The 27,514-nt window shown below is 46.0% G+C and overlaps 1 protein-coding gene across 1 annotated transcript in view; it reads right to left on the reverse strand.

The window, feature by feature from the left end:
• The window catches only part of LOC126284043 (toll-like receptor 2), a 143,290-nt gene that overhangs the window by 28,361 nt on the left and 87,415 nt on the right, over positions 1-27,514 (reverse strand). Inside the window, exons 9-10 of the mRNA XM_049982624.1 lie at positions 20,204-20,416; positions 854-961 (exon numbers count right to left, since the gene is read on the reverse strand). Coding sequence (XP_049838581.1) covers positions 854-961; positions 20,204-20,416 — 321 coding nt within the window. The remainder of the gene's footprint in view (positions 1-853; positions 962-20,203; positions 20,417-27,514) is intronic.

The raw sequence follows: 27,514 nt of genomic DNA on the forward strand, positions 1-27,514 counted from the left end.
TCCATTGACACTCGGTTCATCGATATTTAAGGAACTTAGGGAACTACATCGTTGTCGTGGAACGGTTGCTCATTAACACACATCGTCAAGATAGGTAGTTTCTAATATGAGTGGTCTCTTAATGTTTGCCATAGGTTAGTATTCTAGGGTGGCTTGTGCGAGTTTCGTTCTGCTTCTCTCACATATCCTTTATCTCGCTGTCTCAAAGTTTAGTTTTGCGAGGGACGATACATTAAGATTATTCAGATCAATAATTAATTGAGAAAACATTCTGTTTGAATATGTCGGTGTATTATACCACGTGGTCATTCATGTATTTTGCAAGGCTTTAATAAATTCACTTTGTAGATAATGTTGGAGTTTTGCAATAATTTCTTGCTGCCTCGCTACACTTCCGGATGCTACTTTTATTTCCATGCGCGTCTGTGAAATCAGCACCGCGTGACTATTTTTATAGACTTCGACAGACATCTCAAATGTCTCTGCAATCGATACGCCGGTACGAACATTTCGGAACAACACTGATAATCAAGTTGAGTTTCTCAACCATGATCGACGTCTGGTATCCTTTTCAAAGTAACTCTTTCGGCATCCACCTTAAATGCTGGAGGTAAATCTTAAGTATTAATTGCCTTAAGCTGACCTGAACTTCGTCCCTCCCGATGAGACATTTCTGCCATAACCACTATGCCACTTCGCTCCGTCACTGGTATGTGTTTGTGTCGCTAGTTAAAAGAATTCTTAAACTAAGGCAAGTAGTTCTATGAACGATACCCATGTGACTATAGGAAACACAGATAAATTGCTGCGCTAAACAGTTTCGCAGAGTAGTGAGTTTAACTGATACACCCACCTGTAACAGACGAAGGCGTCGTACTTGTAGCTGGCTGGATTGCGCCTTTCAGCAGCCATTCTCTCGCGTCGCATTTTCATCAGGTGAATAATATACGTTATTTCGTATCTGCAAGAACAGAAACATTGGTTGTACATTTCGGAGAGTGTTGTAACTTGAGACTGCTTTCACTGTTTCACCTAAATATATTTTGTTATGGCTCTGAGCACTATGGGACTCACATCTGAATTCATTAATCCTCTAGAACTTAGAACTACTTAAACCTAACTAAACTAAGGACATCACATACATCCATGCCTGAGGCAGGATTCGAACCTGCGACCGTAGTGGTAGCGTGGTTCCAGATTGTAGCGCCTAGAACCGCTCGGCCACTGCGGCTGGCAATATTTTGTTATTCCATTCTTAAATTACGACATTCATTTTTATGTGCTGCAGTCTTTTTCCGGAATTACAAAAATTATTTCCGAAAATTATGTTTTTTCCAAATGTAAAAGATTTTTCAAATTGCAGCCAGGTCATGTACCTAGAAACAAATTTTCTACCGAAATTTGAAAGCTTTACAATGGAGAAAGTCTTGTCAACAATGTATTTAGTCGTCTGTCTATTATATTATTACTCTACTACACAGAAAGTTTCAGTACGTGAAGTGAAATTAATCGAAAACTAGTTGCATGTTCAGTATACTTAGAAATTTAAGCTATCGGAAAGTAAAGAAAATTTCAGTTTTAAAGTCAAGTAAAATTCTAAAAACTTTAATGAAACTTAATTAATCTGAAAATATCACATGCTTCATGGTGAAAATATTGTGTTTGAAGGTGGAAAATGATTCACGATCATATGGCTTTACTGTCCGTTATACGGAATACCTCCTCCCCCTGTTACCAGTCCACTGGTCTAAATCCATATTCTGTACTCAGCAGAATATTCATTCAGTTCAGTACACCATGTAATTCTTCTTCACGTTCATTGAGGACTACAAAGCCATCAGCGAATTGTATCACTGACACCTTTCACTCAGCTCTTTAATTCCACTTAATCTCCTTATCCTAGTGACCTCGAATTACGAACGCCCATTTCTCTAGTCAGAGGATACTAATCAGGTTTCGGTGCACGAAAAATCAAATTCAAAAAAATAACATCGACACTGATTATCAGGTGGTTCACAGGTGAACAGTCTGCAACACCTCCGTTTTTTATCCCGACCAGATCTGATCGAATAGCAGCCCAATATTTGTTATTATCATGACCGTGAACCTAATGGGGCTGGTAGTCGGAATTGAGTGCTACGGAAGTTGTTACTTTACAGTTCGTCCTGATCAATACTATAATACTGAATGTATGGTAATAAGGAACACCGACACAGTTTTACTAATTACGAACTTATATTCTTCTCAAAACGCAAAAAGGAGACAGCCACTGCCTTCGTCATACATATCTAACTACGTCTAATCTCAGTACAGGCTTTCTTCATCTGCCGTTATCGTCTCACGCTAACCCACCACTGCATCCAACACTGCAATCCAAGGTTAGGCCGGCGCGGTAGACGCGAAACTAAATGTCGGCACTAGTAACGTCACTGACAACTTTTATAAAGATACTTCATCACTTTCCCGGTATTTGTTTATTATTGAGGGGTCTAACCACGGCGATGGTGACACCCTTCTCGGTTAAAAACCCTGTCATCCAATATTGGCCTCTACACCACACACACACACACACACACACACACACACACACACACACACACACCATTCCCGCCAACCACTCTGGCGCATCTCGACGCTCGCTCTCGCAACACGTCACAATCGATTGTACGCCCTATCGACATGTGCCGAGTGCAAAGTTATAGTAAGGGCCTTCGGACCCCTTACAAGTCGGATGTCAGTCTCCAGCGGACAAAATATCACGGCAAGTGACTACGTTGTCGTCATGCAGAGCGCTGATAAACTGACGGCTTGGGGGCCGGCGCGGCGCCTTTATCTGTTCACGCCTTTCTCCGATATGCCGTTCTATCAGGCGTCTGCACCCAGTATCTCATCCACCACTCCTCTCGCCGACACATCGTTCCGTTCTAGCTTCCCGCCTACATCTACATCTACATTTATACTCCGCAAGCCACCCAACAGTGTGTACCGGAGGGCACTTTACGTGCCACTGTCATTACCTCCCTTTCCTGTTCCAGGCGTGTATGGTTCGCGGGAAGACCGACTGCCGGAAAGCCTCCGTGCGAGCTCGAATCTCTCTAATTTGCATTCGTGATCTCCTCGGGAGGTGTAAGTAGGGGGAAGCAAAGTATTCGATACCTGACCCAGAAACGCATCCTCTCGAAACCTGGACAACAAGCTACACCGCGATGCAGAGCGCCTCTCCTGCAAAGTCTGCCACTTGAGTGTACTAAACATCTCTGTAACACTATCACGCTTACCAAACAACCCTGTGACGAAACGAGCCGCTCTTCTTTGGATGTTCTCTATCTTCTCTGTCAACCGGACCTGGTACTGATGAGCAACACTCAAGTATAGGTCGAACGAGTGTCTTGTAAGCCACATCCTTTGTTGATGAACTACATTTTCTAAGGACTCTCCCAAAGAATCTCAACCTGGCACCCGCCTTACCAAAAATTAATTTTATATGATCCAGAATGAGATTTTCACTCTGCAGCGGAGTGTGCGCTGATATGAAACTTCCTGGCAGATTAAAACTGTGTGCCCGACCAAGGCTTGAACTCGTGACCTTTGCCTTACGCGGGCCAGTGCTCTGCCAACTTTTTTTTTTTTTGTTTATTTTCCACAATCACCCTGTTAAAAGGAACATGTAGATCATGTAGATCATTTCATGGTATAGTATGTGCATTACATATGGAGCGTTGAGAGAAGCGTGAGGTTCATTGTCAGCTGTCAAATGTGCACACCGACTGCACCCGGCACATCCCAACTGCGTGGGGGGTCGAGGAAGACTGCCTGAAGATAGTTGGCAAAGGTTTTCCGATAGTGTGACCATCTATGAACCTCATAGTGGGCTTGCTGTAAGAAATACCAAAAGTCGAGTCGCGACTTGGCAGCATCCCCATAGAGGTACGCGATCGTCCAACCTTTGACCCAGATGATCGACTGTGATTTAGTCGCCGGAAAGTAGTCACTCTCCGGATGTAAGAAGGAAGCAGGTGTAATATGTTGCGGGGTCACACGGAGGTAGCAAGCCACCATCTGTCGTCCTAGGAGCCATACGTCCTCCACCGCGATACAAGTTAAGCGGTGATGGTCGTCATCCACTTGGCGACATTTCTGGCACAGTGGAGTGTCCACTAGTCCAATTGCATGGAGTCGTTGGTTGGTGTTGAACTTGCCACAGGTGACAGAGAACCACAGTGCCCGAACGAAGGTAGGAAAGAATTTTTGGTGCACATGTCTCCAAATCTTCGGCCAATGCAACGTGGGGTGTTTCAGTTCAATGACATTACGACTTATCCGTCGTAGCAGCCAAACATAAAAATCCTTCGCGCATGGTGGTCTCGTGAACGGAAGCTCGTCTCTGATATAACTAAGTTCCACGATAAATGTTGATACATGCGCAAAATGTGGCGTAATGTTGCCCACCGCCACCGGAGGTGTGAGGGACGCTGGAACTAGGAGATCCAGTAGGCGGGATGTAAGGGAATCACGCCCGCTACGGCATTGCTTGTACATCGTGGCTAGAAGGAGCGCCGTCGCTCGGCAGCGAACATTCGTAAGTCCGAGTCCCCCCTTGTCCGTAGGGAGCGTGAGCGTTGCGTATCGCACCTTGAGGGGCGACCCAATCATCACAAAATAGCCTAGTGCTGATTGAAGTCGATGCCCGAGCGTGAGTGGTAGGGGCAGGATCTGCGAAATATGCACCATTCGAGAAACCACATAAGTGTTCAGATATTCGACTCGCTGCAATGGATCAAGGCGTCGTAGGAGATGTTGGCGGACCATGGTACGTGTTGTCTGTAAAATACGTCGGTAGTTAACTGCCGCAGTATGTTTCACAGATGAGGTAAAGTCTATGCCGAGATAGCGGAATCGTTGCACATAAGGAAACGGACTGATTTCTTCCGGCGTAAGGCCCTTTCCAACCGGCATTGCTGCCGATTTGTTCATGTTCACTGCACTACCCGCCGTCACACTGTGGTCCAACAACAGTTCAAGAACCGTCGTCACCTCTTCCTCAGAACGAACGAGCAGCAGGAGGTCGTCCGCATAAGCACGACATTTGAAGGTGTAGCCCCGCAGTTCCACCCCAGAAAGAGAATTTGTTAGCCTCCCAATTAATGGTTCCAACGCTATCGCGAACAGCAGCATCGAAAGAGGGCAGCCCTGGCGAATGGAACGTCGAATTTAAATGGGCCCTGCTATACGCCCATTAACGTGTACCAAGGATTGTGCGCTCCCATAAATCCTGCTAATGAGACCAGTAAAACAGTCTGGAAATCCCATTTGTTCCAGTACAGCGTACAGATAGTTGTGGCGCACCTTATCAAAAGCACTGTCAAAATCAACCGCCACCATCGCCGCTTTAAGCCGGCACTCCTCCGCCAGCGCTATTACATCACGGCATTCGCCAGTAGCTGTTTGCATATTCACCGATCCACCCGGTGTCGTCTGTTCTGAGGAGAGAACGCTACGAATTAACATACGACATCGCGACGCTAGCATCCGTGCAAAGATCTTATAGTCTGCATTAAGCAGGGTGATGGGGCGATAATGTGTGACCGTAATTCCTGGCTTCGGTTTATGTACTGGCACCAAGAGGCCTTCCATTAAAGCCGGTGGAATAGGCGCATCGGAATTTAACAACTCGTTATACATTTCCGTCCATCGCGGTGCCATTTCGTTGCGAAATTCTCGATAAAATTCAGCAGGAAGTCCATCAATGCCTGGGGAGCGATTCAACGCACCCTTTGCGATCGCATCATGTACTTCCTCACAGCTAATAGCTTCCAGTAAGGTTCCAGCGTCTTCCACCGTTAGTGTACGGGAGACGGATGTGGCTATACGTTCGAGATCATCAACACGGGCTGCTTCCTCCCGATAGATCTACATCTACATCTACATGACTACTCTGCAATTCACATTTAAGTGCTTGGCAGAGGGTTCATCGAACCACAATCATACTATCTCTCTACTATTCCACTCCCGAACAGCGAGCGGGAAAAACGAACACCTAAACCTTTCTGTTCGAGCTCTGATTTCTCTTATTTTATTTTGATGATCATTCCTACCTATGTAGGTTGGGCTCAACAAAATATTTTCGCATTCGGAAGAGAAAGTTGGTGACTGAAATTTCGTAAAAAGCTCTCGCCGCGACGAAAAACGTCTATGCTGTAATGACTTCCATCCCAACTCGTGTATCATATCTGCCACACTCTCTCCCCTATAACGCGATAATACAAAACGAGCTGCCCTTCTTTGCACCCTCTCGATGTCCTCCGTCAATCCCACCTGGTAAGGATCCCACACCGTGCAGCAATATTCTAACAGAGGACGAACGAGTGTAGTGTAAGCTGTCTCTTTAGTGGACTTGTTGCATCTTCTAAGTGTCCTGCCAATGAAACGCAACCTTTGGCTCGCCTTCCCGACAATATTATCTATGTGGTCCTTCCAACTGAAGTTGTTTGTAATTTTAACACCCAGGTACTTAGTTGAATTGACAGCCTTGAGAATTGTACTATTTATCGAGTAATCGAATTTCAACGGATTTATTTTGGAACTCATGTGGATCATCTCACACTTTTCGTTATTTAGCGTCAACTGCCACCTGACACACCATACAGCAATCTTTTCTAAATCGCTTTGCAGCTGATACTGGTCTTCGGATGACCTTACTAGACGGTAAATTACAGCATCATCTGCGAACAGTCTAAGAGAACTGCTCAGATTGTCACCCAGGTCATTTATATAGATCAGGAACAGTAGAGGTCCCAGGACGCTTCCCTGGGGAACACCTGATATCACTTCAGTTTTACTCGATGATTTGCCGTCTATTACTACGAACTGCGACCTTCCTGACAGGAAATCACGAATCCAGTCGCACAACTGAGACGATACTCCATAGCTCCGCAGCTTGATTAGAAGTCTCTTGTGAGGAACGGTGTCAAAAGCTTTCCGGAAATCTAGAAATACGGAATGAACTTGAGATCCCCTGTCTATAGCGGCCATTACTTCGTGCGAATATAGAGCTAGCTGCGTTGCACAAGAGCGATGTTTTCTGAAGCCATGCTGATTACGTGTCAATAGATCGTTCCCTTCGAGGTGATTCATAATGTTTGAATACAGTATATGCTCCAAAACCCTACTGCAAACCGACGTCAATGATATAGGTCTGTAGTTAAATGGATTACTCCTACTACCCTTCTTGAACACTGGTGGGACCTGCGCAATTTTCCAATCTGTAGGTACAGATCTATCGGTGAGCGAGCGGTTGTATATGAGTGCTAAGTAGGGAGCTATAGTATCAGCGTAATCTGAAAGGAACCTAATCGGTATACAATCTGGACCTGAAGACTTGCCCGTATCAAGCGATTTGAGTTGCTTTCCAACCCCTAAGGTATCTACTTCTAAGAAACTCATGCTAGCAGATGTTCGTGTTTCAAATTCTTGAATATTCCATTCGTCTTCCCTGGTGAAGGAATTTCGGAAAACTGCGTTCAATAACTCCGCTTTAGCGGCACAGTCGTCGATAACAGTACCATCGGCACTGCGCAGCGAAGGTATTGACTGCGTCTTGCCGCTTGTGTACTTTACATACGACCAGAATTTCTTCGGATTTTCTACCAAATTTCGAGACAATGTTTCGTTGTGGAACCTATTAAAGGCATCTCGCATAGAAGTACGTGCCAAATTTCGCGCGTCTTTAAATTTTAGCCCATCTTCAGGATTTCGCGTTCTTCTGAACTTCGCATGCTTTTTCCGTTGCCTCTGCAACAGCGTTCGGACCTTTTTTGTGTACCACGGGGGATCCGTTCCATCTCTTACCAATTTATGAGGTATGAATATCTCAATTGCTGTTGCTACTATATCTTTGAATTTGAGCCACATCTCGTCTACATTCGCATAGTCAGTTCGGAAGGAATGGAAATTGTCTTTTAGGAAGGCTTCTAGTGGCACTTTATCCGCTTTTTTAAATAAAATTATTTTGCGTTTGTTTCTGATGGATTTGGAAGAAATGGTATTGAGCCTAGCTACAATGACCTTGTGATCACTAATCCCTGTATCAGTCATGATGCTCTCTATCAGCTCTGTATTGTTTGTGGCCAAGAGGTCAAGTGTGTTTTCGCAACCATTTACAATTCGCGTGGGTTCGTGGACTAACTGCTCGAAATAATTTTCGGAGAAAGCATTTAGGACAATCTCGGAAGATATTTTCTGCCTACCACCGGTTTTGAACAAGTATTTTTGCCAACATACCGAGGGTAGGTTGAAGTCCCCACCAACTATAACCGTATGAGTGGGGTATTTATTTGTTACGAGACTCAAACTTTCTCTGAACTGTTCCGCAACTGTATCATCGGAGTCTGGGGGTCGGTAGAAGGAGCCAATTATTAACTTAATTCGGCTGTTAAGTATAACCTCCACCCACACCAATTCGCACGGAGTATCTACTTCGACTTCACTACAAGATAAACCACTACTGACAGACACCAACACTCCACCACCAATTCTGCCTAATCTACCTTTCCTGAACACCGTCTGAGACTTCGTAAAAATTTCTGCAGAACTTATTTCAGGCTTTAGCCAGCTTTCTGTACCTATAACGATATCAGCTTCTGTGCTTTCTATTAGCGCTTGAAGCTCAGGGACTTTTCCAGCGCAACTACAACAATTTACAACTAAAATTCCGACTGTTCCTTGATCCAAGCACGTCCTGTAATTGCCAAGCACCCTTTGACATTGCAGCCCATCCCGCACTTTCCCGAGGCCTTCTAACCTAAAAAACCGCCCAGTCCACGCCACACAGCCTCCGCTACCCGTGTAGCCGCCAGCTGAGTGTAGTGAACTCCTGACCTATTCAGCGGAACGCGAAACCCCACCACCCTATGGCGCAAGTCTAGGAATCTGCAGCCAATACGGTCGCAAAACCGTCTGAGCCTCTGATTCAGACCCTCCACCCGGCTCTGCACCAAAGGTCCGCAGTCGGTTCTGTCAACGATGCTGCAGATGGTGAGCTCTGCCTTTATCTCGTAAGCAAGACCGGCAGCCTTCACCAAATCAGATAGCCGCTGGAATCCAGAGAGAATTTCCTCAGATCCAAAGCGACACACGTCATTAGTGCCGACATGTGCCACCACCTGCAGCTGGTTGCACCCTGTGCTCTTCATGGCATCCGGAAGGACCCTTTCCACATCAGGAATGACTCCTCCCGGAATGCACACGGAGTGCACACTGGATTTCTTCCCCTCCTTAGCCGCCGTATCCCTAAGGGGCCCCATTACGCGCTTAACATTGGAGCTCCCAACTACCAGTAAGCCCACCCTCTGCGCTTGCCCGGACCTTGAAGGCTGAGAATGATCCTCTGAAACAGGGCAGGCGGCTGCATCTGGCTCAGCCAGAGACAGTGCCTGAAACCGGTTTGTCAGACGCACCGGGGAGGCTTTCTGATCAGCCTCCGGGGACGCGTTTCGCTGCCTGCCACGCCTTGGAACGACCTCCCAATCAACCACAGGCGAGGGCTCAGCCCCACTGCGGGCAGCAACCGGGGCAACCACAGCGGCGGACCGATCTGGGGACAGACGGGACGAGGTTGACATCCCCGTGATACCCGAGTCCGGCTCCCCACAGTGGTGCCCATTGGCAACAGCCTCAAGCTGCACGACCGAAGTCAGCGCCGATTGCAGCTGTGAGCGAAGGGATGCCAAGTCAGCCCTCATCCGAACACAGCAATCGCAGTCCCTGTCCATTCTAATCGATGTTTAACAACAGTTACCGAAACACGATTCAGTGCCTAGATAACGCAAGCGGAACACGCAAAGAATGTATCAACTAACCTGTACAAATGCCTTACGACTGCGCTACAATCTGCTGAATTTACGATTACAGTAACTAAAACTCGAAATTGCACCTCCTATACGAAACTCACACGCAATTTAAATTAGAATCTACGAAGTAAACACTAAAGCGCGATGCTACAACTGTCAAATACTATAATACGCCCTAAATATATGAATTAAACAATGCAAGTACCCAAAAAACACGCAAAGAAATTAATTAAACTATCTAACAAATAAGTAAGCTAGGGTGATACGACTTGCTGCTGCAGCTGCTTATCCAACGGCGGCAGGGAGCACACTGACTGGCCAACCGACACTGGCCGTTCACAACAAAAACAGAAGACAGACGACTACGCGAATTTGCACTATTCAGGTACTAAGGCGCGATGCTACAACCCTCAAATACTATAATACGCCCGAAATATATGAATTAAACAATGCAAGTACCCAAAAACACGCAAAGAAATTAATTAAACTATCTAACAAATAAGTAAGCTAGGGTTATACGACTTGCTGCTGCAGCTGCTTATCCAACGGCGGCAGGGAGCACACTCATGGTAATGGTCGACGAATGCAGAGACAATGTCCGCTTGACGCGTCACTCTTCGGTCTTCGCGGGTAATTAACTCCCGTACCAAAACGCGTCGTCGGTGCTTTCGTTCATTCACGACGTGGTGCATGGAAGGAATCTCGTGTCGTATCGTATCGTGACATCTGGCGCGCACCATGGTTCCCTGAAGATGTTTCCGAGCTAAAGCCACTAGTCTAGCTTTTATCCTTTTGCGTTCGATCCAGACGTCCGGTCCCGGCGGACCATCGTCCAGGTCGCGCAGCGCTGCAAAATAAAAGTCGGTCGTACGGCGGCGCCATTCGGCCATCTCCCTGCTATATGAGATGAACGTACGGCGAAGCGCCCGTTTAGCACAAGTCAGCCACCAATCAAGCTTCGTCGCATACCTTCCAATCTTTCGCTGGCACATCGTCCATGTCTCAAGGATCCGTTGACGACATTCGGGATCATGTAGATGTTGAATGTTTAATTTCCACGGGGCCTTGCTGTTCCACACCTCTCTACGGGGAAGAAGCACCGTACAGATGTAAGCGCTGTGATCGGAAAATGCCAATGGCCAGCGTTCCGCGTCCTGAACATCATTTGCATGAGCCCGTGAGATATAAATGCGATCTAATCTGCTCGCCAAATGACTTGTCACATAGGTGTATCCCGGTGCATCTCCATGTCGTAATTCCCACGTGTCACTAAGTACAAGGTCGCTGACAACGATTCGCAACTCCTGGCTGATGTTTGCTTGCGGCCATTGGTCTTTCTGGCTGAGAACACAGTTGAAATCTCCACCAATTATTACACATTCATAACGTCCATGGAAAAGTGGTGCAATATCTTCTGCATAAAATCGCGCCCTTTCCCGCCGCCGATTGTTTCCCGACGGTGCATAAAGATTGATGATGCGTGTCCCAAACGTCGTAAAAGCCATTCCCCTGGCCGACGGAAGGTAACACACGTTTTCCACGGGGAAGCCATCTCGCACGTAAACTGCCACCCCACTCCCATTGTGATCTCCCTGTGACGAATAGGATTGGTAGCCTGCGATATGTGGGAGTGCAGCTATGTGGACTTCCTGCAGCAAAGCAATATCCGCATCAGATGCCCAAATCGTTTCCTTCAGTAGGTGTATTTTGGTTGGTGAACGCACGTCATTTATATTTAATGTCGCAATACGGTTCGCATGGCGTTGAATCCCACTCTGTCGAGGCGCAACAATATCTCCCTGCATCGGCGCTGGGGGCTGAGTTAGAAGACGTTCTCTCGCCCCTCTCTCTTCACCTTCAGCAATTACTAGGCCGTCTTTGTGAGTGCCGGCTGCCTCTGTATGACGTCTGGCGCCTCCTCAACATCGTCATACCACATCTTTGCAGGCAGTGATATATTCGTGTCCATAGCCACAGCATCTGCGTCTGGAGAGCCAACTCGTTGTGGTTCCTCTTCAGCATCACCACGTCCCGCTACCGTCAATGTGACAGACCGCTGTTTCCATTGCCTCATCCTGCTTCGTAGAGGCTGTTGTGTCGTCTTGCTCCACAGGCGCATCGTCGTCGGGGCAAGGGGAGTCATCCCTAGGAGATGTCGTGCGACGACGCCGTTTCCTCCTTTTCGGGGAACGTTGTTTGCGTGATCTTCCTTCCGTGTCATCAGATTGTAGGGAATCACGGCTGCCCGACAGAAAAGCATCCGTAGGAACTGGAAGTGTTTCGAGTCCCATCGTTGTAGTTGGCGGGAGTTCGGTCGAAACTGATGTTGTCGTCACAAAGTGCGTTCCAGACGGAACAGCATCCGTAGTGGCTGGAACTGCTTCGTGTACTATCAGTGTGCTTGGTAGGAGTTCGGTGTCAACTGATGTTGTCGCCGTAGATTGTATGCTCGATGGAGCAGCATCCTCTGTCATCCCGACGTCTGCTACAAGGTTTCGGAGAGTGCCATCGGGAACTTCCACCGGGGCTGTGTCCTTTCGGTCATCAGCGGACGCAGTGAGGGCTTTGGCATAGGTGATCGGTAGTACTGTCATCTCTGGCGACGGCTCCCGCACATCTGAAGGCAGTTGCGTAATCCGCCGTTGCATACAGTTCGACATGAGGTGTCCCTCCTGGCCACAGCCAGAACATGTACGTGGTTGCCCATCGTAAATCACCACCGCCCTACAACCACCAATTGTCAGATAGGACGGTACATGCTTCTGAAGATCAATAGTGATCTGTCTCACTCCGTTAAGCACGGGGTACGTGGCGAATTGTGTCCAGCGTTCTGCTGTGTGACCATGTACCGTGCTGTATGGCTTAAAAGCCTCAATAACTTCGTCAGCCGGGAGCTCAAATGGCAGCTCAAAAACACGTATTGTCCGTACACCCAGACCAGCATGTTCTACAGTTACCGTGCCGACATTCCCGTCACTATGGCAAAATCGGAGACCTGCTTTTGTCGCCTGTAGAATTCTCTCACACGCCGCGTCATTTACCATCTTAACATACACCGTGGGACTAACGATGGACAGGTGAATTCCGACAATATCGTTTGGCGGTATCTTGACGTCCTCTCGTATGAATCGTTCCACTGCTAAAGCCTTTGGTCTTTCGTAGTCTTTGCAGAAATTGAATCGTAATGTAGTTTTTCTGTACTTGTTCGCCATGATCGTTGTTATTAGCCCGCGCGCAGACTAAGTCCACAAGTAAACAAACACTCGCACACGCCGCACAGGCGGAAGTATCGGACCTCCGCTCCGCACGGCAGCTAGCGCCGAACTGCCAACTGAGCTACCGAAGCGCGACTCATGCCCGGTACTCACAGCTTTACTTCTGCCAGTACCTCGCCTCCTACCTTCCAAACTTTACAGAAGGTCCCGAGATCGAGTCTCGGTCGGGCACACAGTTTTAATCTGCCAGGAAGTTTCATATCAGTGCACACTCCGCTGCAGAGTGAAAATCTCATTCTGGAAACATCCCCCAGGCTGTGGCTAAGCCATGTCTCCGCAAATATCCTTTCTTTCAGGAGTGCTAGTTCTGCAAGGTTCGCAGGAGAGCTTCTGTAAAGTTCGGAATGTAGGAGACGAGGTACTGGCAGAAGTAAAGCTGTGAGTACATGGGGTGACTCGTGCTTCGGTAGCTAAGTTGGCAGGGCACTTGCCCGCGAAAGGCAAAGGTCCCGAGTTCGAGTCTCGGTCGGGCACACAGTTTTAATCTGCCAGGAAGTTTCAATTTTATATGATCATTCCACTTCAAATCGCTCCGTACGCTTACTCCCAGATATTTTACAGAAGTAACTGCTACCAGTGTTAGTTCCGCAACACTCCTGGCAGCATCTCTGCTATTCCTCCACCAGCCCCGCTAGCCAGTTCCTTGTGAGGTACCTCCCCCCGCTTCTCAATCTAACTGTAGTTTCCCGGGCGTTACTCAGGATGCAGCAGCTATCACGAATGATTAGCTGTTCCTTTACTCGAATATCGACAGCTTATTTAATTACACTGCCCCAGAAATTTGACGTCCATGTCAGAATGTTAGTATGGTCTTAATCCGTTCCGTGTGATTGAAGTAGGCCATGTTCTGCGGCTGCCGACTTGTTAGGTTGTTACAATTTGGTGTGCCGCTAACCTACCCTAACTGTCACAGTTCTCGTATCCCAGGAGGCCTAAATCAAAAGAACTTTGCCCGGCTATCAGGCCTTATAAACATTGATAGACCGCTACGATTTCATATTAATATTCTACCCAATATCAGACTTTGCAAAGGTATGGATTACGACCCTACTTGCAGGGAACCACTGACATGAACGGATGTTGGGGAAAGGTGATAGGAATCGCAGCATTAATAAACACAAGATTTAGAAAATAAAACAAGGAGATGTCCACTGAGATGACACGAGTATGGGATAGCGATGTCCACTTATACGGACGGCAGTGTATTAGTGGAGCTCTCATTTGTGCTCAGGTGACTCATGTCAAAAAATTGCCGAAGTAATTATGGCCGTGCGACGGGAATTAGCGGTCTTTCAAGGCGGAATGATAGATTAAGCTACATGCGTTGGATATTCCACTTTTGAAATCGTTAGAGAATACCATATTTTGTGATCCACAGTGTCAAGTGTGTCCCGAGAACATCATTACCTCTCATCACGTTCAACAGAGCGGTCGACAGCCGTTACTTAACGACTTAGGGCAGTGGTGTTTGGATAGAGTTTTTGGTGCGCTAACAGACAAGCTACATTGCGTGAAGTAATCGTAGAAATCATTGTGGAACCTGCGACGAACGTATGCGTTAGGAAAGGGCAGTGGTATTTGGCGTTAATGGACTATGACAGCAGGCGACTGACGCGAGTACCTTTGCTAACAACACGACATCGCCTGTTGCGCCTGTCCTGGGCCTGTGACCATATCAGTTGGATCTTAGATGGCAAGATGGACAGCTCACATGAATCCCGATTTCAGTTGGTAAGAACTGATATTTGGGTTCAAGCGTGGAGCAGATCCTTCGAAGCCATGGAGCCAAGTTCTCAACTAGGCACTGCGCAAGCTCGTGATGGCTCCGTAGTAGTATGGACTATATTTACATGGAATGGACTGCGACCTCTAGTCGAACTGAGCGGTCATTGGCTGGAAATGGCTATGTTCGGCTACTTCGAAACCATCTGCAACCATTCGTAGACTTCATGCTCTCTAAGAATGATGAAATTTTTTTAGAGGGTAATGCGTCTTGTCATCTGGCCACAGTTGTTCGCGATTGGTTTGAAGAACATTCTGGACACCTGGAACGAATGATTTGCCCACCCAGACAGCACGAGACGAATCTCATCGAACATTTAAGGACATAAGGAAGACGTCAGTCAGTGTACAAAATCCTCGCAATTACTGGTGCCCACACAGACAACATGGCTCATATTTCTATAGGGGACTTCCACCAACTTGTTGAGTCCATGCCATGTGGTGTTGCATCAGTACGCCTGGAAAAAGGAGTTCCCTCATGATATTAGGAAGTATCCCATGACTTTTGTCACCTATGTTCATTCTGACATCAGTACAGAACAAGACACCGACGGCAGCACCAACTGACATAAAACTTCCACAAAAAGACATATAGAAGAACATTGATCAACAACTACACAAATTTAATTTGAGAATAGCTCGGAGAAAGAATACTGAATCATAAGAAATAAGTTTAGACAACGAAACGAGACGATGTCGCGGGTGAGACGACAGCCGGTGCACCTTGCAAGAAGACGCTTCAGAATACCCCGGAATGGCTGTGTTCAGATGTTTTGTTAGCTGACCAGCACCTCAGACTAATGTTCCTAGGGCTCAAAATACAGTTGTAGTGCCAGCTATCTGGGGGGTTAAGTGGCTAGCTGTCGTCTGTTGGAACACAGAACTGGCCGTTTCCTTTTTGCCTCAGATGTTTCCAAACCATGTGCTGCCTCCCCCCAATCGAATGGCGGGCTTTTCTGTATTTATGCTTGTCTCAAGGTAGAGAAGAGGCTCAGTTTAAATTTAAGCCTATTTAGGGGCCTCGCCGTATTTGACAACTTAATAATCGCTCTCATAATGACGGTACCTGAAATGTATTTACAAATTTCGATTCGTCCTTACCGAGAGAATCGTTACTGTAAGGTCTCCTTCCTTCCTGTGATTATTTTGATAGTGTAATTCGTGGGGGAATTTTTGTGTAAGCCGAAATAACATTGACACGCAAATTACGGGTCTAGCAGCGGTTTCGTCCTCTTCGGAAAGTCCAGAGACTTTCTCCTGATTTCATATTCGTAATTTCTTATCGACTCCTTCTCTTTCCAGCCTTTCGCGAGCGCCAGTGCACTCGCCGCGGCACGCGGTGTTATTCAGAGGGTTCGTAACACCATGTGTTATAACTGTACACTCCTTCTAGCCTATGTAGGTCTTGCTAAATTAGCGATATATCTCACAGACTCCGGATTTCCGCAGTCCGATGTCGTCTTTGATACTAACAAGCAGTGCCCTGTTTTAGGTGGTCGGTGGAGAACTGCCTTCGCTTACTGTTTCAGGACCGCTGGTCGTCTATCCGGATAATGATCTACAAAAGGGAGATTCATCTTTTGTTTCCGCCGGTAGTAACGCGGATGTAGATGGTAAGGATCTCGGAATTTGCCACTACCTCTTGCCGTTCTTCCAGAACACCACCTTCAGATGATAAAATTTTCGGGAAAGAGTTACATTGCCCGAGAGGATGCGAACTGTATGTATCAGTGACTTACACACGCCTTTCCTCTGCTTTGTGTGGTGCCAGCTGTTCACATTTAAAGCTATCGTCATACGGGTCTCGTCTGACGTCGCGAAGAACACCCGACGTGATAACCGTGAAGGTTGCTGCACACTCTAAAACCACCAACTAAACCTCACTGAACACAACGTGCTCGTCATCGAGTTCAGTGACCGGAGTGCTCTCCAGCAGTACTTGACGTGGCGCCCTAATCGTTCAAGAAAATTAAGAATGGTGGCTTTAGCCCTGTTAGTGACCGTCGAGGAAGAGCGACAAAATTCGCAAGAAAGTTTCTGGATTCGTCGATGGCTTGAAAAGCGAATTGCTGGTAGAGGAACACTACGTACGCTGCGCAATAATCTGAGGTACACGCAAGCAGAAAATATTCGTTAGTAAAATTGACTATCCATCACATTTTCGCTTTTAAATTGAATATAGTTACTCTATAGCGTCTTATGTCAGTTTACGGATGCAAAATATCCATTATATCAGTATTGTATTAAGTACTATACTGTGGAGGAACCTATTCATCACATAATTCTCAGGATGGAGATTTGTTTCGTAATTTCATTCGAATGCAGAATCATGTACCATTCAATGCTATGCAGTGATATTTGCCGGAAAGATACAAACAAGAGGCAGCCCATAAAACCGATTTATAGGTATTTATCTTTTACATAAACTTTCGTAATAACAAACACGTCTTGTGTGTAGCTTGTGTTTACTTTCTGACACACTGGTAGTCACGTCGAAATTTCGAGTCATTGGGAAAACAATTCACTCGTTGGCCACTGCAACAAGAATTATAGTAAATATATTATTTATAACAAAAACCCCGACCCTTGCAGATAAACTATCAAATTATTAAGAATTCCCTTAATCATGGAGAAAACAAAAGCAGGAAAAATATTTTGAAAGAACTGTTACCCAGCTGTTTATACTTTATGACGTTACCAACTACGCTACGGCTTCTATATGACAGCTGCGGCTAACTTACATTATATACAATGTGGAAAAGACTGTAGCTTTAAATGTCTCCATTTGATATATAACATAAAAACTGCACCAAAAGCGAAACACCTTTGATAATTGTCGTGGCTTTGTGCCGTGGCATTGAGACACTACCCTTTTTTAGTAAACAATTTAAAACACAAAAAGTATAAGAGAAGTCCTTAACTACTGATATGTTACTTCCTGTCATGGTATTATAGCAAAACATATATAAAACGAAGCACTGCCGAGGGACCTTCAATTTGCTGGTTGTTTTAAGCAGCTTATATTCATGCCACGTACGCTATGTTCGGATCAGCATTAGTACTGTCTTGTCTGACACAGTCATGTCGTTTAGATATGTGGGAATAACGTTGCAAAGCGATATGGAATGGAACATGTATGTCAGGACTGTGGTAGTTTGTCGACTTCGGTTTATTGGGAGAATTTTAAGAAAGTGCGGCACATATGTAAAGGAGACTGTATATAAACAATAGTGCGACCTACTCTTTAGTACTGCCCTAGTACTTGGGATCCGTACCATATCCGATTAAAGGAAGACACCGAATCAGATCACAGGCAGGCTGCTGTATTTGTTACTGGTAGGTTCGAACATCACGCAAGTTTTACGGACATTCTTCGATAACTGTGTGGTCTGGGGTTGATCTGAGATTCTGTTATTCTGCACAACGGATTAATCTGAGATGCACCCTTTACCCTGTGGCTCCCGCAAGATGCAATTTCCACCACCACACTACTACGGAAGTCAGACAGACGCTCCTAACGTTCTAAAGAGAAATGCCTGAACGACTTTCAACAATAAATATCTTATGGAGTCGTCCGCTGTAATGAAATGACACCAAAATTCACACAATTTCAAACGTAACTAGTGGGATACTTGGGTACTGGAGTAGTGCTAGCTAGTGTAAGAAAAACATGAAACTAACGAAAATTATTATTTATTTTGCAAAAATTCTGAGAAATCACAACGGCACTTTTAGTTATGAATTGAACACGTTATTTCCTGGTTCTTTTCGGAATGTGAAGTTACCTCTCAAGGATAGGATTCGCTAATGAAATTTCTATACAAAGTTTAAGATTGTTGTTGACTGAGAGGCATGCCTACTCAACTTGAATAATTACCCTTTAGAATGTTGCTAGGTACGTTCGATGCTGTCGCATGTCAAATGTAGTGAAGTGTACTGTTGTGGAGGAAACATGAGGCTCGCTATAGCTGTAGCGCACAATACCATAAGCTGCGATTACTGCTGTGTGTGCCGCTTGCTGTTGACATATAAGATAACTCTGGTTCTATCTGGATTGACCTTCGCCAATCAGACTCTCCCTACGCCTTGGTGAAGTCAAGGATTCCTATTCGGCCCTAGTCTCACTATTGACGTGGTACCCTGGTCAGATAACCAATCCACTGCAATGACACTCTCAAATTCGCTTGTAGCTGTTTAACTACTACTCTGTCTGTTCACACCACACAATAAGATTGTCGGCCAACACAGTGAACAACTCTTAGTCGCAAGGACTCAATATAGAGAGTCGCACATCGATTCGCTCTCGACAGAGGTGCATTCCCAGTGAAGTACTGAGAAGAGACTTGTTCCTCGCTCCAAGAGCGACAACAGAACGGCGCCTCCCCACGCCAGACGTGAAGGGGTATATCTTTCAGTCTCTTCCTCCTTCAGCTCAAGGCGTCAGAAATATCGTATGCCAATCAGCATTGCTGTTCCAAAACGGGAGTATGACGTTTAGTTTAAGGCGACCAATCCGGAAACCTGTAGTATCAGCGTTTGTCTCCCTGTGAAAATCTCTGAAACTACGTGCTATGTGTAAAGAATGGGTAGGCTGGCCGCTTCCACACAATGTAGCGGAATTTGCTTTTAAGCTGAACATGGGGTCGTTCCTCCTTTCCCTCAGGCAAACGCTGTCCACTCCATGGGCGGCCACCGACCGACGTAGTTGGGTTGGGACTGGCCTCCTGGCGTGTGGTTGCCTCTCTCGAACTAAAAGCTCCTGTGACCGTTGTGTCTGCAATGTATGTGTGTACGGCAGCCTCGAGTATTTCAACCACGGTGCGCACTTGCGATTTATTAGTTATTTTCATATCGCTTGCATGAATTCATACAACATTGACTTTATCTTATCGAGTTTGGATTCGAATGAAGCGTCTTGATGTGCCAAATGGCAGATTTTTCTTTAACGCTTCGAAGTGTTATGAGAAAAAAAAAACCGGAATTCCAAGCTGTGACATCATTAGCTCCTCGTCGACGAACGTTTCTACGTTCCTTGAGATGATGCCTGATGAGTCGGCGGACGTCTTCCGGTACACTCTGTAGGGCAAGCGCTGAGGTGAAAGTTCTGCGCCTGCAGCTAAGGTGTCAAGTCCTTAAGCACACTTGATGATGGCAATTTGGTCACGTGTCGAAATATTACGCTCGTAGGACACTGAAGTTCAGCGGTTCATCCGTGAACTGTTTCGTCAAGATGCAAGCCGGCAGAAGTAGAACCACCTCCCGTAATGCACAGATTGAACGGTGGTTGGAGAGACTCACCTGCGGAAGTGGCAGAAGGCACCGATGCCGCCGAGGAGCGCCAGCACGGTGACGGCGAGCAGCAGGTAGAGGGCGACGTTCCGCGGCGAGCCCGGGCAGTGGGAGCTGTCCTCCAGCGCCGACTCCAGCAGCAGGGCGTGGCCTGCCTGCTCCTGAGGATCCGTGCACAGCGGCTGCGTCGGCCGCTCCACCCGGGGCCCTTCCAGCGATTCACTGACCGAAGGTAACAACAGTAAGACTCACCACAGGAAACACGGCGAGCGCAATTGCTTTGCAACAACACACAAGTCATGGATCCTGAAGATTCGATAGCATTTTAAGGGCTTTATTTTACGGCAATTTATTTATTATTATATCAAATTTGGGGCTTGCAGCAGCATGACGTTGACATTTGGCCACGTTATGTCGTCTGACAACCGACTACCCATCTTCAGGAGAGCTTTTTACACTGGAGATTTCTAGTGTATGTCGCTAAAATTAAGACCAGAACCTTTCGCGGAAACTCCGTCACATAGGCTGCCACTGTGTGAGAGCCCTCGGGTTTAGCGTCCTATCCAATATCGAATATCTATGCCTATAGTGTGCTGGCACCAATGTACACTACTGGCCATTAAAACTGCCACACCCAGAAGAATCCAGATAATAAACGGGTATTCATTGGACAAATATATTATACTAGAACTGGCATGTGATTACATTTTCACGCTATTTGGGTGCATAGATCCTGAGAAATCAGTACCGAGAACAACCACCTCTGCCCGTAATAACGGCCTTCATACGCTTGTGCATTGAGTTAAACAGTCCTTGGATGGCGTGTACAGGTACAGCTGCCCATGCAGCTTCAACACGACACCACAGTTCATCAACAGTAGTGACTGGCGTATTGTGACGAGCCAGTTACTCGCCCACCATTGATCAGACGTTTTCAGTTAGTGAGAGATCTGGAAAAATGGTCTGATCAGGGCAGCAGTCGAACATTTCCTGTATCCAGAAAGGCCCGTACAGGACCTGCTACATGCGGTCGTGCATGTACGGTTTCGTAGGGCTCATCTGAAATGTAACGTCCACTGTTCGAAGTGCCGTCAGTACGAACAAGAGGTGACTAAGACGTATAACAAATGGCTGGGTGATAGGCCAGTACGGCGAAGACGAACACACAGTTCCAATATGCGTTCACCGCGATGTAGCCAAACACGGATGCGACCATCATGATGCTGTAAACAGAGCCTGGATTCATCCGAAAAATGACGTTTTGCCATTCGTGCACCCAGGTTCGTCTTCGAGTACACCATCGCAGGCACTCCATGGTCTGCGAGCTGATAGTCTATGCTGCTGCAAACGTAGTCGAACTGTTCGTGCCGGCCGGTATGGCCAGGCGGTTCTAGGCGCTACAGTCTGGAACCGCGCGACCGCTATGGTCGCAGGTTCGAATGCTGCCTCGGACATGGATGTGTGTGATGTACTTAGGTTAGTTCTAAGTTCTAGGGGACTGATGATCTCAAAAGATAAGTCCCATAGTGCTCAGAGCTATTTAAACCGTATTTGAACTGTTCGTGCACATGGTTTGTCTTGCAAACGTCCCCATGTGTTCACTCAGGGATCGAGACGTGGCTGCACGATCCGTTACGGCCATGTGGATAAGATCCCTGTTATCTCGAGTGTTAGTGATACGACACCGTTGGGACCCAGCACGGCGTTCCGTATTACCCTCCTGAACCCACCGATTCCATATTCTGCTAACAGTCATTGGATCTCGACCAACGCGAGCAGCAATGTCGGGATACGATAATCTGCAATCGCGATAGGCTACAATCCGACCTTTATCAAAGTCGGGAACGTGATGGTACGCATTTCTCCTCCTTACACGAGGCATCATAACAACGTTTCGCCAGGCAACGCCGGCCAATTGTTGTTTGTGTATGAGAAATCGGTTGGAAACTTTTCTCGTGTCAGCACTATGCAGGCGTCGCCACCGGCACCAGCCTTGTGTGAATGCTCTGAAAAGCTAATCATTTGCATATCACAGCACCTTCTTGCTGTCTGTTAAATTTCGCGTCTGTAGCACGTTATGTTCGTGATGTAGCCATTTTAATGGCCAGTAGTGTAATTGTCGTACTACATTCACTCCCTTCAAAATGTACGTCGTGGAAATAAAATTCAGATGTCCAATCAATAGAATTAATTTAACTAACCTGGATTCGATCGGAAATTTTTTTCTGAAATTAATTCAGTTTACGACAACCGTTTTACAGTGGAAGTGCGGACCGAGCGGCTGCCTGTCGTTTCTGGATGCCGTTGTAAGTCTCACATGGGATGGGTCACCGGGACATCATATTAACCGTAAACTCACACAATCATATGGGCCTGTTTTTGCTGGCGTCTAGCTGCCACAAACCTGCGCAAACTATGGGCGTCTTGGGAACTTTGGTGCTTCCGGCACATGTTTTCCGATAGAGGCAGCCTGCAAAGGAGCTGGAACACCTACAGTTAGTGTTCTATGGCTATGTATATTCTCCACATCAGATCAGCACGCCTTTGAGCAGGAAGAAACGTGATCACTCAGAGGATTAAGAGGAGCAGAAACTGTTCAAGTCCAACGTGTTGCTCCCATATGTCAGCAACATTTTATCAAAATTAGGCTGGAATAGTTATCTTAAAGTATAGTTCCACTCTCTTACGAAGCATATAAGCGCTCCTCGTTTCGGTAAATGTTGATCTGCATTTTCAGAAGGCTGAACGTTACAGGACATCATGCCAGTGAGACAAAGTCTAAATTGTCCATATTAAACGCACAGCAAGTGAAAAGTGCGTTGAACATAATCGCCACATTTGCCTTTCGCAGACCAGCAAGGCACCCATAAGCAGGCGTTGTATCTCCAAAGGACATGCTGTGGGTTATTCTGCCTCTAATATGTTGGTCCTGACGACATCCTTCTGAGGTTCTGTTATTGAACGATCTATGGAAATACGTTTGGTCGAAAATCTTATCACTCGTAGTGGCGGCTTTCTATTCGTTAAAGCGTGGAGCTGTGTGATTTGTTTAACATCGTCGGAAACGAACACTTTGTGCCTGACGACACGTCTATCGAAAGTTCATTTAACTAATTTGACATCTGCGTTTTATCTCTGGGGTGCGCATTCCGACAGAGGACGTGGATGTAGTATCATCAAATAGCATGTCCTTCCCTGCCAATTTTCGAAGAGGGCGTATACTCGACGGAGGGCGTTCACCATATGCTTGCTCCAACTTTTTGTTACAAACTAAGAGACGGGCACTGTCAGCTTTCACCGTAAACAGCTCTCGTTAAGCAGGATGAATGAATGACAGCCGAACTACCGTGGCAAGATGTCATGTCCCCCGGCTCCAATCTTGGAGCTTTATTGATTCATTCCAAGGGGAAATCTTAAATCCAGTCTGTACATATATCAGCCGTGAGACCTACATTGAGAGCTTTCGAATCAAAAGAATAACTGTAAATATACAAAGGTTATTAAAATAGTAATTATTATTCTAGTGCGTATCAACATTTCAACACAAATGTCCAGCATAATATAACACAAATGACAGTAGTTATAGGCGAATATTCAACCCATTTACAGGGAGTGAACAAAAATTAAAAAAACAGGAAAAGCGCATCACATTACCATGCGTAAAACCATAGTGCCCAACGTTTCAGTTTAACAGGGCAACATTGGAAGAATAAGAGTATTTTTGGGCCACACATATTATATCTAACACTTCTAATTTATTATTGAGGAAAGAAGAAAAAAAAGTGTGATGGGCCAGCGGAAAATAGTCTTTTTGCCATAAATTCATAAAAATGGAATTTCATAAATTTTTTCTCTTTTTTTTTATCGCTCGTGAGACAGATGCTCACTTCTTGGGCTGCACTCATATTTGCTTTGGGCAGCATGCAGCCTGCGTGCCGTGGGTTGGACACCCCGCCTAATACGGTGTAGGAAAACCGTCGACATTCTAGCCACCTTCAAGTCGTCTGGGATTGGACGAATACGGGTCGTATATAAGTTTATGGAGAATTTAGCGACATACTTCATGTAAAATAGTGGCAAGTTAAGGTAACGAGGACGGATGTGGACAGCAATCATGAGCCATTCTATCCACAGTAGAGCACAAAGGCTCCATAATATTGGGATCTGCTGACTTTTGTGACAAGTTGGAATGCTACAGTTCTCCCTTGTGTTCACAAAACCAGTCGTGGAAGTTGTGAGCTGTGCGAACAGCGGCCTTGTTACCTTCTAACACGTCGTCACCATTGGAGAACAAGCATTTTATCGTTGGAAGTAACTGATCAGACAAAATTGTCACATAATCCTTGGCAGTAATTTCACCTTGCAGAGGTACCACGGAGCCCGTGGAATACCACGATATGGTTTCTTAAATCATGATCGAAACCTTCCGTGTTTCACTCTTGGGACTTAAACAAGCCCACAAGCTGCAAACTATGTATTTAGAAACATCCAACCCAATGATTCGCTTCCACTGCTCCAAGGTCAAGGGTAAACTGATTTTGCATCACGTTTTCTTGTTACAAGTAGTTGCATCACTGATGTATGCTTTTGCTATTCCAGCTCTATCTGCATATCGCAAGCTCTGGACCTTCCTACCTGTTATTTTGATACTGACAGAATTTGCGAGTGTGACATTCAGTTATTCAGTTACTTTTGAGCTGTGTTCTTCTTATTTTTCGTTAAAAACTTCTACGACGACGGTCTGTCACAATAACCCAACACAAATTTTTCCTCCGGTTGTGGCACAGCGGATGATGTTTTTGCGGTTTCCTTGCGGTATAAATCTTTGATGCGGTGCCTTTTGAAGTGCAACTTGTCTTTTTCTTGGTAACTTTCGTTTTGTAGTTCGCAATTGCGGGAAAGCCCCACTTATTTCCTCAATTTCACTTTCTCCATTTCTCGTTAACATTATGGCTGGTCATGTCGCAGAACACGTGTCTGCAATTTGTGTGGCGGCTAATGTTGCTGGGGAACATTACTGAGCCGTCTTGTCGACAATGCGCTATTTCGTAGGTTCGTGTGAACGATTAAATAGAGAAATCATAAAATTAAACGTGCCGCTCCGCTCATCGCCTAATCACGACCATTCTCCGATTAGAGAATGCTACGAACTGAGAATTGTGAAAAACCGCAGCAAATGCCACGTACTTGTTTGACGATAGGCCACGAGCACATAATTCAAATTGAATGAGATCTCCATGATTTCAGCGACCACTGGCATCGTGCAGTGTACAGGCATGTTGAGTGATCGGTCGTGACAGTGGCCGGTTGTTGGTCTGAATGAGAACATCATGAAAAACTTCGTTGCCAAGATTCTGGTCGGCCGGTTCTGACCACATCAAAAATGAATTACTAAATTTTGCCCCAAGCATGTCGTAGTCCCCGGTCCTGGAACCGATATATAAGATAAGTGATTCACTAAGGAGCTCGTGTCATTATACATCGCTGGCTGGGGACCCGCAGAAGCTAGGTTCCAGAATCTCCTTTCTAGGAGTAAAATACGGTGGCGACTAAAACACGGACAGATGAGTGGAGTCATTCTCAGGAATCCTAGACCGCTGACGAACGCAGTTGTATCATTTCCAGCAATATGTCCAGGTTCTGCACTACCTCAGACGATCATCACACTCGAGTACGATTCCACTGGGGGACATCCTGCCATTTATTCGCGGGACATAGGGGTATGACCTGTAACATTTTAATTTGGCAAGCCTTACTATATGGATAGGTTCAGCCTTCACCTTTATGTCGGCTTGAGCTACGCTGGTAATACTTCAGTGTGCAGTCTGAATGTCTGTTTAGGAACACCAGCCTATTATTCAAGAGCCGAAACCAGAGAACGCAGTTATGTTGGACGCTATGTTTCGGAGCAAAATCGATGTTGTCTCATGTCAGAGACATTGCATTCGGTTCCGAAAATTGGAAATTTGTGGTAATGGCTATGTGACCAAACCGTTGAGGTCACCAGTCCCTAAGCTTACACACTACTTAATCTAACTTAAATTAACTTACGGTAAGGACAACACACACACACACATACACACACACACACACACACACACACACACACACACACACATGCCCGAGGGAAGGCTCAAACCTCCGACGGCGGGAGCCGCGCGAACCGTGACAAGGCGCCCAAGACCTCGTGGCTACACCGCTCGGCCACTCGGTTCGGTCTGAGACTCTGGGCAGGGTGGACAGTCCACTTGTGGAATGTTTTTAAGCACATAACATTGCCTCACAGATGCTACTTTGAAATAATGCATTGTCCTGCCGATACAAACCATCATCGTTTGCAGATTGTTCCTTTACTATACACAGTACACTATACTGTAAAATGTGCACATATTCTTCCGCAATTAGCGTTTTCGTAAGTGCAATAGGGGGACAAAACCTTAATCACGTCCTCCATACTTCACTGTTGCTACTACACATATTGGCAGGTAACATTTCAGATAATCCATTCTCCTCTCCTGGAGGAAATACCTGAGGTGCGGCCGCAGGGGTGCCTTAGCAGGTGGCGCCCGGTGCCCACTTCAGTTTGGACAAGTATGTGTGGATATCGACAACAATCCTGACTTTCTGACTCCATGAAATGTGAGAAACTGATATCGATCTAAACAGTATTTATATTTGGCTAATCCTGCCGTAGCCTCCAATTCTATACGATGCGTGTGCTACAACCTCCCCTGGTGGAAGACAATTTAAACTCAACTGCTATCTAGTAAAATATTTTTGCGTATGTGTACTCCGTGGGAGGAAAATTTTTTCAGAGTTTCCCTATATATTTATGCATCTAGGCACTTTTACGTTTGTCACGTTGGTTACAGGCTTATTGGCACCCTGGTAGCGAAGTTTTGGCTCACACCAGAGAAACTGGTATTCCTGTCACTTGTTTCCTGAGAGCTGTCACTGAACGATTATCATTCACTTCCTGGCTGTCATTCCGTGACAACTGTACAGCGTGAAGATGTAAGTGTCTGTTTATGCAATAACATGAGTCGTTAGTTCCATATCACAGAGCGTGTACCCTGAGCAGATCACATTCTTCTTGGATGCGGGGCTCATTGGATTATCTCTCTTGTTTATTTGAAAATGTGAGTTTCCCAGATGATTTGATTTCATTACCGTCTTCCTAACGATGTCAGTCAACCTCCCACATACTTAATTTCACTACATCATGTTAGTATTCTGTTTTTGTTATTAAAAAGTCGCAATGCAGTGATACTCCATGTTGATTTTGAATTTGAATAGAAGACTTGAATTTCGATAACCACT

The sequence above is a fragment of the Schistocerca gregaria genome, chromosome 1 (assembly GCF_023897955.1).
Source record: "Schistocerca gregaria isolate iqSchGreg1 chromosome 1, iqSchGreg1.2, whole genome shotgun sequence".
In the NCBI taxonomy this organism is placed as follows: Eukaryota; Metazoa; Arthropoda; class Insecta; order Orthoptera; family Acrididae; genus Schistocerca; species Schistocerca gregaria.